This window comes from Solea solea, chromosome 14, assembly GCF_958295425.1.
Source record: "Solea solea chromosome 14, fSolSol10.1, whole genome shotgun sequence".
Lineage (NCBI taxonomy): Eukaryota > Metazoa > Chordata > Actinopteri > Pleuronectiformes > Soleidae > Solea > Solea solea.
This window is the reverse complement of record NC_081147.1, coordinates 11,694,121-11,707,473: the sequence shown is the minus strand read 5'-3', so window position 1 is coordinate 11,707,473 and position 13,353 is coordinate 11,694,121. Positions and strand designations below refer to the sequence as shown.

The following is a 13,353-nucleotide window of genomic DNA, read 5'->3' as shown; positions in this document are numbered from 1 at the left end:
GTGTACCAAGCAAAATAAATAAAAATGTGGCATCATGCAGTTAGGCTTATTCTGATGTTGATGTTACATGAATGATTTTCCAGTTGACCTTTCATCCAACAATCATGTTGCTTACACCAGGTTTCCAGTCTTTCACACAACAGGATTATCTCAAACATAAGTAAAAAGCCACCATCTAATTTCACTCTTGTCTTTCGTGGTTAAGATTTTCTATTGTAAGCAGTAAAGGGATTTTTAATTATTCATTGCAATCTCAGCACCAAGCAAAAATAAGACATCAGTTACATGTACTCTTTATAAAGTCCAGTACTGTTGTGGCACTGATATACAATGGGTTAGAGGTTTGACTGTTCAATCATATCTTCACTGGCTATTTAAACAAGTATAATCATAAGACCAACTGTTAGTGGAGAAAATGGGTGGTGATGTGTTCTAAATCTTTCAGCCCTCGACATAATTGCCCTTATGTCTGAACACATGCCTGCTATAAATGTTACCGTTTATCGATGTTGATTCAACACATATTTCATACTGATCATTGTTATTAATATTTAAAGTTTCATTTGCCTCATTTCAAGTATGACAATTTAAAAGAACAGACACAAGCACAGAAAATTAAGAAATCATTGATACCAAATAACCTGTTTATTTCATTGAGCTAATGAAGTCAATTATTTATCAACATAATGCCTTGGTACCCATGCCAAAATTTAATATGCCTCCACAAAATCCACGAGTGCACAATATTGTTAATACAGTGAGTATGGAAAATACAGTCACTCTTACTTGAACTTGAGAGTACAAACAAGAATCAGTAATGATGATGTCCATTGTCTGATTAGATCATAAATGACTACTTATATGGCAAAAGATGTAACATTCACACTGTTGTTAGCTTATGGCATATTAAACTTGTTCAGTGATTGATCTCCCAATATCAAAATCTATCAGGTTGGCATACATAACTTTCTTTAAAGGCAGTAGCTCAGTGCTCATTTCTAGCAGTAGAGACTATAAAAAAGAAAGCATTTGTTATATCTGAGCCTAATGGTAAACATAATTGTGTCTACATCAATTGTAAATATCTGACAATGAGACAACAATGTAAGAAAGAAGTTCAGTAAAATTCCAATTTGTCTGTTGAACATAATGCAGAGTAGTGAAACGGCTCGGTTTCAACAACTACACATACAGAGAGATAAAATCATTTGAGAAAAAAAAAAAAAGACAATAAAACTTGATGCAAAAATTAACATTTGACAGATTCAACCTTGACAATGAAGCCCTCAATTCTTGCTCATGTAGTAACATCGTCAAGCAGTCGTGTGTCCATGTCATTACCACTACTTGGCTATTCCTTATTCCGCTCTTTCTCCAGGTACTTGCTTGTAATGTTGTTCAGTTTTAACAAATGGGTTCTGGCTGTCGAATTTCCGGCCAGATGTCAGCATCCCTTCCCAAAGTAAGTGTAAACAGTTCAGCCTTAAATTATTAATCACTGAGGGGGAAAAAGTGAAAACAGGCTCCCAAGCCCCACACGTCCATCATTAGGACACAGAGGAGATTGGGTTGAGAGGAGAACCCATTTGTGTTAACACCTTATCCAGCCACTGCAGTGGACCATGCAGGTGCACTTCAATCCAGCAGGGGGTGCTGGTGACATCCTGCCGATGATATTCAGCTCCCCAGCCCTGTGATGAGGCACAACAGATTACTCAACAGTGACTAATGATGACGATTTTTACTCCTATTGAAAGAAATGATGTTTAAATGTGTTCCACTTGTGTCATGGGGCCCTTACCTTGACAAAGCTCATCCTAATGGTGCACATCTTGGTGAGCTCATAAACAGCCTCAAAGCCATGGTTGACTGATTGAGCCAGAAGCTGAGCAAACTCCTGGTTGTTGAAAATCTTGAGGCTACATCCACTAGGAATCTTGCAGACAGTGGTGGGGTGGAAGCTGTGGTGATAATTACAGTTACGGCTCTGGACAAAAATGCTGGTGTCACTGAGGCACTCGGCATACACCTCCCCTCCCACATAGTACAGGTGCACTCCTGGGTAACACAAACAAAGGATGGTAAGGACACTGAAATCACACAAATGCATACATCTTTCTGTGTGTGCAAGTTATACCTTTGCCAATGTGTCGGCGGGTGTTTTCGATTGTGGAGTTGCGGTTGACATTGGACAGCAGTCCAAGGCAGAAGCGATTCTTGTTGTTTGAAGGGTCAGTGAAACCATCCACGAGAACACTGGTCGAGGAGGCATGGTATGCCTCACCTACACGGTTGTTCAGCTCATAGTACACAATAGAGCACCAGTGGCTTGGCTCTTCATATTCCACTGGTTGCACATCTGGGAAATTGCACAAATAAGAGTAATATTTGTCAACTTCACACACTCATTACACCACAAATACATTTTTTAAATACATTAGAACAAACACTGAGATCGTTAGTTATAGAGACAGACAAAAGGGAAGTACTGAAAATGTTTCTGTCTTGGTCTACAGTCATAGCTTCTGCTGTTCACATGCATATTAGGTGTTCAATTTCTGTCGATGTGCACAAGTACTTCAGGGCGTGTGAAGAGATCATCATAAACATGCCAACACATAGTTGAAAGCACGATCAGTCTTTGACAGTATGGAAGTATAAGTAGCCCTGCTGCTGTATATAAAAACAAGTAGTACTGTTATTAAGTTCACCATGACATATTTAAGTGTCCCCATTAGAACTAAACCTGACATACATTTATTTAGTATGCTGGTACATTATGTCAGCTTTGGCAAGAGCACTGAGACTTACTTTTTCTAGCAATGTGAAACAGAACGAGTGTGGTTAACAAGAGCTACAAGAGCAAAGCTGCTCATCAACTGCATTCAGTTATGGAATGCAGTAAATATTCCGTGCAGAGCAAAATTAAAGCAGGTGGTTGTATTTACAACAATTCCCAGTATTTGTCTTATCAACTGTCTTGTAAGGAGAAAAAATGCCATACAAAAATACTCTACATCAAAATTACAACCATGCTAGCTAGATGATCAGTTTTCTGTGCTTTTGAACTTCCAAATTAGTTTTTAGTCATAAGGCTGTCACTTTTTATTTGAAATCATTTCAAATGTTGCAGCAGTACCCATTAGGATCCAGCAGAGGGCGCTTTCCTACATATCATATGACAGTAATTGCGCAAGAGGGACCTGAACAACAAACAATTGGCGCTTTTCCATTAAACAGTTCTAGCACTACTCGGCTCTACTCTTCTCGGTTTGGTACCCGGCACATCATTTTTCCATTACTACAGTATATCGCCTCAACATGCAGCACAAAACTGCTGTGATGTTCTTGATATGCATCACAAACACACAAACTAGTGACGAGCAAAGCTGTTGTTTTCGGTGTACTGAATCATTAAGAATCAGTGAATTAAAAAGATTAGTTCAGTACTTCCTGCATGACCAGAGCACAGACTGTCTGACACAACCACTGAACTGAAATATGGCTCACGATCACAGGCTTCCAGCAGCGCTATCAATAAATACACCAGACTCCTCTGTTAAATATTGAGATTTTAGACATTTCCTTGCTAAATGTTGCCAAGTCGTGCTAGAACTGAATGGTGGAAACACCATAAGTGACTTTGGCAAAGGAAGCCGCAGCAGCATCTTAGAGATGTCCTATTTAGTTCTATTAGAATTCTATTAGGATTTTTAAGCAAAACAACACCAATATCGGTCTGAAAATTAATAATAGGTCAATTATTAATCAATCAAGTACTGTAGAACAAAAATTGATAACTGAAAAAGAATGGCATACTATTAATAAAATTTAACTTGGCAAATTTAAGATGATGATTTGAGGGAAAAAAACATGAGCACAAGTGGTGCTAATCACAGAAAGAAAAATCTTAACCATTTGTCATAATTACTATGCAATTACTTGAGGGGAGTATTGGTATGCAAGTTTGGGATCCATCCAAACTGCAATCTGCATTAAGATCCACTTGGGCTATAATTAATACATTAAAAAAAAATCCATGCTATGCTGTCTGTCCATTTTGTGCTATGATCAAAATGGACAGACAGCAAATGAAATTCCTTCAAGGCATAAACTGTGACGACATGTTCATAAGAAAAAGTCTGACAGAAAATCCAAAAACATTGAAAGCAGGACAGTCCAGCAAAAATAGCTGGAACTGGCTCTAATTTTGCAGCAAAGCAACGACGTAACCTGATTACACAGAGCACAGATGTTTAGGCACAAATATTTCAAGAAGAAAAAGAAAATCATTTTTATTTAATCTTTTCAATATTGAGCACTGTGTTTTCTGGCAAGGTGTTACTGTCAAGTCTATATGTGGCATTTTCTCACCTCCTCTGGGCATGTTCTGTGGCACCAGGCTGCTGCTGGTTTCCATGGACTGGCTCTCCTGGCCCAGCTGCTCATCAGGGGGCATGTAGGCTGGGGGTGGGGTGTCAGCTGAAACATTAAATGAGCAGTTAGTGAGGATGAGACCAGTTGTTGTTGTTGGCAAATGGTCTTCCATGCACGCACAAACACACGCACATCTCCCTAGACTCCCTAGAATCATCACAGGATCTGTACCCCGGAAATGGTGTCAGATTACATATATTCCTCAGTTGCTAAGCCTCATGCTAGCACATTCCCAGCAGAGGTGAAATAAGAGCTTTTCTAGTCCACACTGAGGCACAAAACAATGCAGAAAAGCCATACAGAGGAAATTTCAACAATTATGTGGCATTAGTGTAGACAATGATAGTCAGGGATTTCAATACAAATAAACACAAATCCCAAATTGCCACCAAGAATTTTGTACTGCTTAACTGCCTGCAGCCACCAGATGTGTCAGCAGATCTTGACTGAAGCAGAACAAAGCACTTGTCATCAGACACACACAACATAAACAGGAACAGTCAATGGTATTTATAGCAGCATAAATTCAGTCAGTATATAAAACAGAACAGAAAGCAATGAAACTGATATATGTGAACTTTAGTAAGGATAAAGAATGAAATATTTGGTTTTGGTTAACTTTTTACTACACTAATGATTCAGTTTAAAAATTTCAGCAAGCATCATGAAAGATGCAAATTAAAATTTGGACAAGATGGCACATGGTCGCTAACTTATGAGCAACAATTTCTGTACTTAAAATTACTTTAAAACACACAAATCACCAGAGATCAGTGTTGTCAACAATTGGCCCTTGTTGGCTACATGACAGTAAAACACAATAGCCTGGCATCTTTCCCAAGGACTGTCACTTAAAGAATATATAAAAATGATTCTCAAATTAATTTATAATGACCCGTAAATTCTTTCAAATAACTCCCACCCTTCCTGCACTGCCAACGCCACTTCCCTAATACTCCACAAACTCATAGTTCATTACCTTTGTTAACAATTTTATTAATTGTTACATTATTAGCATGACATACATCAGTCAGCAGAGAAAGACAGAATAAACATTCCCTGAATGAGAAATTAATGTTAACAGCAGGAAGCTCCAACAGCTTTCAACTAAAATGTAATGTATTTAAAACATGATACCAAGAGTACCATGAATTCATGAATACAATTCAAACATGAACTCTACATTCAACATTCAGAATTTTGAATAAAAGGTGAGAGCACTAAAGCAATCTGAGATTATTTAGCATACCTGGGAGCTGGAATGGACTGGACGGCCCCGAGCTGGCAGGAGAGTTTGGATAAGTACCACTGCTGGCTGGAGAGGGAGGATACGGCGAGTTGGGAGAGATGGGAAAAGAGCCACCGCCACCTCCTCCTCCAGTGCTGCTGCCACCACCACTGTGGGGCTGTTGGAAGGACTCTGGAAAGGTGGCATTCAGGGGCATGTGTGGCTCATTGTGGGTGAGGTTACGGAACTGTACCAACAAGCTGTGCTGTGGGTTGAACTCGCTGTGCCGTGGTACCAGGACAGGAGGGAGTACTGGATGACACAAAAAATTTAAGACAGGGGTGAAAAGGTTGGCTTGTTAAAAATGTACTGAAACAATAGGGGGAAAGCATTTGTGGTATCAATTAAAAAAAACATTTTAGTGTAAGGTGGCAATGCTTATCACACACATCACGGCCAGAGAACCAGCATGACATGTGGCATTTATTCATTAACACAATGGAGCTAGAAAGAGAATCTCTAAAGAAATCTCAAGTATTACCTCTACAGAGATTTGAGTCAAATGTATGTCCGAAAGAAGCTTATGTATTCAAATACATTGGTTTTCGATCAACAGCCATAAAACCAGAAATGTTTGATTAAAGAGTGTGAGCGTTTCTCACACTCTTTAAATTTTTACAATTGAAACACTTAAAAACAACTGTCAAACTAATTGTGTGAATCACTGTGGTGCTACCATGTGTTTCGCATTTCTTAAGATAATGAGTTACATAGCCGTTTTAGGACGCACTTCCCACAATAAAAAATTAAATTTTAATACAAAGATACCATGTGTAAGCATTCAATTGAAGCAATTTTACAGTGAGCTAATGTCATTTACAAAGAACGGCATTGTTAAAAAGAATACACATACAACCCCAACATTGAAGAGTTTAACATAAAAGGATAGCATGCGTTTCCACAGCCATGAATTTCATCCACCAACAAACACGCCATGCACCATGTTTCGTACTTTCTCTCTTAAGGCCAATATGTGATACATAACCATGAACAAGTCAATACAGTGCTGGCAATCCCAAACCAGTGCAATGTCAGGGTCGTCCATAAACGTATGTGATACAGTGTGTGAGTGTGACAGAAGGAGGGAGGGAGGGAGGGAGGGAGGGAGGGAGGGTGGGAGTAGTAATGAGAAAGCATTGGGAGTTTAGTCTGAGTGGTTTATGCATTTAGTAAGCCACTCTCTGATGCCACACCCTATCTGGAAAGCCTGAGGCATATAATCTAATAAGACTCCAAAAGAGCTAGTGATATTGATTTTCTGTGAAATGGAGGGGGTGGGGTGAAACAAGCCTGTGTGATGACAGCCTTCTGACCTTTGTGGATTTGTTTACTAGCTCCCTGCTTTACTTTGAGCTCTAGCTAAAGGATGTGCAGATATCCATGCTAGTTATATTTTTCTTGTATTTTACTCAGCAAAAGGTGTGTGAATATGAACATTATGCACTAAAATTTGAACATGCAAATTAAAGGCTGGAAGAATAACATTCTTGAAAGTATTTATCAAACAACATCCTGGTATAACAAAGAACATGTACCCTGACAGCAAAAGTACCTACCAGGGCTTTCCACTCGCTTGTAGTGATATGGGTTGATGCAGACCTCCTTCTGTTTTGAGCCAAACGGGTACTCACACACCTCCAAGGGTTTGAGCTCGTGGTGGGACTGGAGATCGGGCCAACGCCACACACGGCAGTAGATGACATGAGGCAAACCTTTCCTGTGGGAAACTTGTAGCCGACCGTCCAGTGATCTTGGAATGGTAACACACTTGCTGGGCTGTCCCGGGCAGCTCAGCGCTTTCTCCAGGTCCTCCATGGCACCTTTCTTTTTCTTTAGCTTTTTGACAAGTGCATCCACTGCCTTTTCTGCCCATTTCTCCTCCTCATCCCCCTGCTTCCAGCCAAGCAGGCGTTTGACTGCTGGGCTTGTGAAGGAGAAGAGACTAGACATGGAGGTCATGCTGTAGGCTGTATATGGAGGTAAATGGCAGGAGCTACGTAATGGAGGGTCACTTCAAGGGGTCTATCAATGAGTCCCCTACTGCTGATCTCAAAATAGTGTTAGTGGTCAGCAAAATAACCCACTTGAGTCTGTATCTGTGTGAGTGTATGAGAGGCTGACAGAGATGATGGGTGGGGTAGGGGAGAGGAGGCTTTAGCCTTGTCTGACCAAGGACAGGAAGCAGGGGAGGGAGGGGAGTCGTCAAGCAGGACGCAGCTGCTGCTGCTCAGGAAGGGCCCTGCAGCAAGCTGTCCGGTGCTGGGTCACCACCACTGATGGAGGGAGGGGTGGCAGGCTGCAGGAGCCGAGATCAGGACCTCTGTCCAAGGGACACGTTGCAGCAGGTCTCCCGGGTGTGCGTTGACAGGCTTAGAAATAAGGTACTGACCAGTTCTCATGGACAACTCCCAACTCCTCTCCGGGCTGAATTCTCAAACCTAGATGCCGCGTTTTACCCCACCAGCCACCTGTATAACAGAAAGGAGGACACATGCCTTGTCATTACATACAGAGATCAAGAAATAAGCGATGTTGACAGAAAGTATGACACAACTTATGACTCAGATCTGGCTGATCAAAATGCCCCTCATCAAATATAATTTCTGTAAAGAGACCCAGTCTTACTCAAACAAAAATGACTCAGTTACCTGGTTAAGTGTTGTATGTAGACCTGGGATAAAATAGTGTATATGAAAAGAAAAAAAAACCAAGAAAGACTCAGTAAGTGCCAAGCAAGTAGCCCGACCAACATGTGAAGCTGGCAAGCTACACAGATTTTAAAACAAAAGAAATATATTGCCCAATATGGTAAAAAAACAAAAATCACAATATTAAATTGCTTGTTTCATATTTATATTTATATGCATTGGCCATTACCACCAACAAGTGGGTTATAGTTTTGCTAGTGTTTGTCTGATTTTGAAAACTTTTGAGAAAAGTAATGAACAAATTTAGATGGAATTCCTGTGAATGTAGGTTAGGACAGAAGAGCAACCTTGACAGGTTAGCGCTATGAATAAAAAAAAAACCCACAAACATGTTCAGCATATGGATTTAAAACAACATATTCACCAAGACCACATCAGAGTAGAAAAAGAATAACAACAAAACCGCACTTACATAAAAAACAAAAGGTGCAGTTCTACCAATTGGACAGTAGCAGTCATTTATAAATGGTCATATTAAAGTGACAAAGGAAGCATCCTATTGTCTAATTTATCTACCAACAGGAAAATAACTGAGCTGAAATACACTCAGATTTACAGGGGGAAATGAAGACTAATGAAAACTAATTTCAAATAATGTTTTGAAAGGAATTTTGCAGACCAAAATACTTACCCTAATGTACACCTACATGTATGAAAAATTAGACTGTGAGAGACGACACTTCAATCTATATCATGCAGCCATAGCATGCAGAAAGTCGAACACATGTAGCCTGCAGCAGCAGCTGTTAAGGGGGCTTGTGAAACCGGCTCTTGTTGAAAAGGATGTGACCACAAAAAGCTGCTTCCTCCTTCATCCCATCCCTCCCTTCCAGTACACAGCTGTCCAACAGCACTGCACCCACTTCCACTGCTCATTGTTCTACTCACACATGAAAGTGGAGGGAAACCTAAAGTGGGACATGTGCAAATACACAAAAGTTATCTGCTTGTAAATGCTGCAAGAATTATTCATTGTCTTTCTTTCATCAGTTTGTTTCAATGTTTACACATGACCTCCCATAGTCAAAGATCCAGCTGCAGCTAGCACACTTAAACTACATCAGCAGTGATTCATTAGTTCACTGGAGGGTGAGCAATGATGAATACCATATTTCACTGCAAGGACAGCTCAGATCCACCCAAATAATAAGGGAAAGGTATTGTTTAATCAACACGTAGTAGATAAATCTCACCTAAACTGACATCTCAAGCAAAACCTGATTTGAATCTCAATGACTAATCCTTCAGATAAAGCTGATCCCTTCTCTACAAACAAGAATTTACACTGATAGGTCTTTGTGTTTTCACCATCAAAGGCTGAAAATCAAATCAACCTTGACCACACTTCTACAACAGTCACATTGTGAGTAAGGAATGGCAGGGAGGACTGAAGATTGTGACTGACTGACTGACTGACTGTTGCTCAAAGCCTAAATTAACTGCAACCATGACTAATGATGAGTTGTAATCGGTCCAAACTATCAATGACTTAAAAATACAAAGCATAAGCATTTACAAAGAGTAAATGTTTTAAACACTGAAAAGCACATAGCTAAGCATTCCTAAATTTAACACATTGTACAATTCTACCAACATTTTTGTGAGATGGCATTTTCAGGGATAAGCTTCAGGTATATTTTACTGTTCAAGGCAAATCACAAAGTATTAAACATACAAAATATTCTTTCTATTAGAGATGAGCTGATATGATACTCTATCGCTATGACAGCGGTCAAAATCACTGGACTGAATATCGCTTACAGAATAACATTAAACCTGATCCTATCCAAAATCCATTTGTCACATAAATGGTTCACTAAGATCAGTCTATGAAATAAATATGATAAAATATGAAAATATTTTAACTGAGTCATGTATTTATGTTCTTGTTTGTTACATACTTAGGAGCAATATGTTGTGCTGTGTAGAAATGTGTTGTCGTTAGCTCTGTACTTCAAAGATACTCCGGATTGTGATACCATTATTAGACATAAAAAGTGGTATCAAGACATCCCTAAATTCTAAAAGGCCAGACTGGAAAAAGAAAACTCACTGAGGTGGTAAACAATGAAAGTCATCCCGGAATCGCTATGATATGGGCCTGCGTAAAGCAGCTGCTGCTGCTCGCAGTATTACAGTAATGAAGAATGCCATCGTCCTCGCGTTATTAGGCTTTATAAAATACAATGCTCAACTCAACAACAACACTTTGTTTTATTCTCCAAGTTTAGCCAGAAAATACCGGACATGCATTAACTACCGCGAACAGACAATGTGGATGAACGGCTTGTTGAGTACTGAACAGCAGCTGAATCCCCCCCACCACCACCCCCATCCACCAGAGAAAGAGAAAATAGATTCACAGACACATCAAAGCTTTCAAAAAAAACCACAACAGTAGTACAAGAATGAGTTCGGCGAATCTTTACTGGAACAATACCAAAGACTACACACAATTTAACGCTATTAGCCAACAACAGCAGGCTAGTGTACATAACCTCGAGGGTTTGCTAACTACAGTAGCTAATGTTAACAGCACTCAACTTAAATTTAAAGTTACACTGAGCTTGTAACCGATGCTTAAAAGCTTGGTAATCAAACATTATACGAGACGCTTAACTCTCACAAGTATAATGTAGTACGCGTTTTTCCTTCAACCTCTCCGTGGTTAGCCTGTGTTACTAACCCTTCCTCCTCTTCCTCCATTCCAGAAACTTTTTGAACTTCTGAAGCTAAGCTATGCTAGTAGTTAGCCCAGCCCTCCGTGGGAGAGCGGCGAGCCTCTGCCCAGCGCTGCCCGACTGATGTAGCTCAATAAACTACACACCTTCTCCTCTCATCCAACAGTCGTTTAGTTACATACCTTTCAGCAAAGCACGCAGATCACAGTAACCCGCGTTGTTGTGAGTATTTTTGGTCAGTCGTTCCTACTTTCTTAGTGATTTTCCTCTAGATTTCCACCTCTTCCCTCCGTCTCCCCGTGCCATGTCCTCCAGCTCCTGGAGACAAGTAGACTGGAGGAGAGGCGGAGTGCATATTACTCCGCCGCACTGACAAACTAGTTCCCGCTTTAGTGTTGTTGTGACTTAGGATGGCTTTGCTATTTATTTATCAAAACAAACACCACCGTAAAATTAGCAACATCACTTGCATTTAAATGTAGACCAAAAGCAGCGTGTTCAGCGACCTTTATTCAAAAATGTGTATTCATTTTCTTGCGCGTAGGTCGAACAATGTTCAGAAAGAACAAACTGTATCCAACATTGACACATGTTACATCGAGTTAATACAGAACAGAACATGCAGCAAACAAACACAACGTCTGGTGTCATGGAGTGGTAATTGTTTTATGTTTTAGTGTGTAAATCTGAAACTCTTACGGTGGTCGTGCTGCGGCTCTGGAACGTCTCACAAGTTGCTGGCTCCACTCAGTCTGGAGCGCTGCGGTTTGTGTATTGTTGTCCTTTGTAGTCCTTTCTTGAACACTTTCTCTGTCCCCACGCCGCTAAACCGCTCAACTTTAATAAGTCAAACTAATGTTAATGTACTCCCCGGCCATTTCCGCGGACGAACCGTAACTCCGGCAGGATAAATCTTTGGAGTGAGTGAATCCTTCGTTCTGTCTCCACACACCGTCCAAATGAAACACAGGGAGAGAGTTCAGGTCCAACCACTAGTGGGCAATGTAGGCTCAGTTTTTGCCTGTCATGGTACAGAAAATCAATCATCCAAACAGTAATTTAAGTGTACAATCACCTGATTTGGGGTTTTGATGTGAGGGATATTCAGCAGCAACATGCACCTACTATGTATTAAAGCAGTGACATTCTTGTTTTGTCTATATCTGGCTGTCAAACACTTAATGAGGAGATCATGTATTGACAGAAAACAGTTGTAAGGTAGATACAACATTAGTAACTGGTTTGAATGTTATGGTTGAATGGTGTATTTTCACAACATCCCAATTTACTGCCACAATCAAAACACTCATTTATATAATTGCTCCCATGCCTTCTAAGTTTTAACTTGTGTAAAATATTAATGTTTGATTTTCAATGTAGAAAAGTGTCAATAAAACAGTGTGCGTGTCCTCCTGTTATTTGCAGTTGTAAACATCACCTTTAGCATTGTTTGTTGCCTAAATGAAGCCTTCATTATAATCTGTTTACATGCCTTGCTTCTTGCCCATAAAAGCCCTGCTGCACATTCTTTTGAATCATTCAGTTATTTTTTTTATTTCTGTGCCCATTAAAGAAACCTTTCACTGTTGAGTGTGACAACCCGTTCAAATATAACCAGCAGAGGAACTGATAAGATGCTATTTTCATCATAACAAAACACAAAAGGATTTGTCAGCTCAAGTGCACAATGTTGCTGCAATGCAGCTTTGAGTCAACATTGGTCAAATTTAATATTCACAATGGACAGTGACAGTAGGCCATTACTGCAATTATTAGCAATTTTTAACCTTGTGCAAAATTTGTGCAGGAAATTATGGTAAGTGGTTAAATGATAAAATTAGCTATGTACAAGAATCAACTACTTTTCCAACCACTTATCTCAAATGAAGGAAACATACTGTGTAAATGGAAAAGTGCAAATATAACATTTATTTATAATGAATAAGTCAACATTTTGGGTAGTTAAGCCTCCACTTTGTCATATTTCTAATTAATCATTAGTTATACAATTATTTCATAAACCTGTATAATTAAAACTATCACTTATCAGTTCGATTTTCTTTTAAAGAACATCTTTATTTTTGATATAGGCTATAAACTCAAACCTCTGAACACACACACACACACACACACACACACACACACATAATTGTGCAGCAGTCGTAGTGAGGACACTTATCGACATAATGCATTTCCGAGACCCTTACCCCAACCATAACCATTACAACTAAATGTCTAA

The 13,353-nt window shown here is 39.7% G+C and overlaps 1 protein-coding gene across 2 annotated transcripts; it reads right to left on the bottom strand.

Moving 5' to 3' along the window:
- Positions 1-615: 615 nt before the first annotated feature.
- Positions 616-12,077, bottom strand: smad5 (SMAD family member 5). Of its 2 annotated transcripts, XM_058649990.1 has the most exons (8): positions 11,814-12,077; positions 11,297-11,447; positions 7,282-8,193; positions 5,687-5,977; positions 4,375-4,482; positions 2,138-2,359; positions 1,802-2,058; positions 616-1,691 (listed from the first exon to the last, which is right to left on the bottom strand). In XM_058649990.1, the coding sequence occupies exons 3-8, from the start codon at positions 7,682-7,684 to the stop codon at positions 1,548-1,550; spliced, it is 1,425 nt and encodes a 474-aa protein (XP_058505973.1). In that variant the 5' UTR covers positions 7,685-8,193; positions 11,297-11,447; positions 11,814-12,077; the 3' UTR covers positions 616-1,547. The 2 variants fall into 2 exon arrangements, with proteins under 2 accessions (XP_058505973.1, XP_058505974.1); XM_058649991.1 differs by lacking the exon at positions 11,297-11,447.
- Positions 12,078-13,353: the final 1,276 nt, after the last annotated feature.

What these genes read in the sequence shown, in the direction of transcription:
- smad5 (XM_058649990.1), bottom strand. Translation starts at nt 7,684, where the DNA reads ATGACCTCCATGTCTAGTCTCTTCTCCTTCACAAGCCCAGCAGTCAAA. An exon ending in CAAGCGAGTGGAAAGCCCTG is followed by an intron (nt 5,978 to 7,281) that starts GTAGGTACTTTT and finishes TGTGTCATCCAG; the next exon opens with TACTCCCTCCTGTCCTGGTA. An exon ending in ACAGAACATGCCCAGAGGAG is followed by an intron (nt 2,360 to 4,374) that starts GTGAGAAAATGC and finishes GCAATTTCCCAG; the next exon opens with ATGTGCAACCAGTGGAATAT.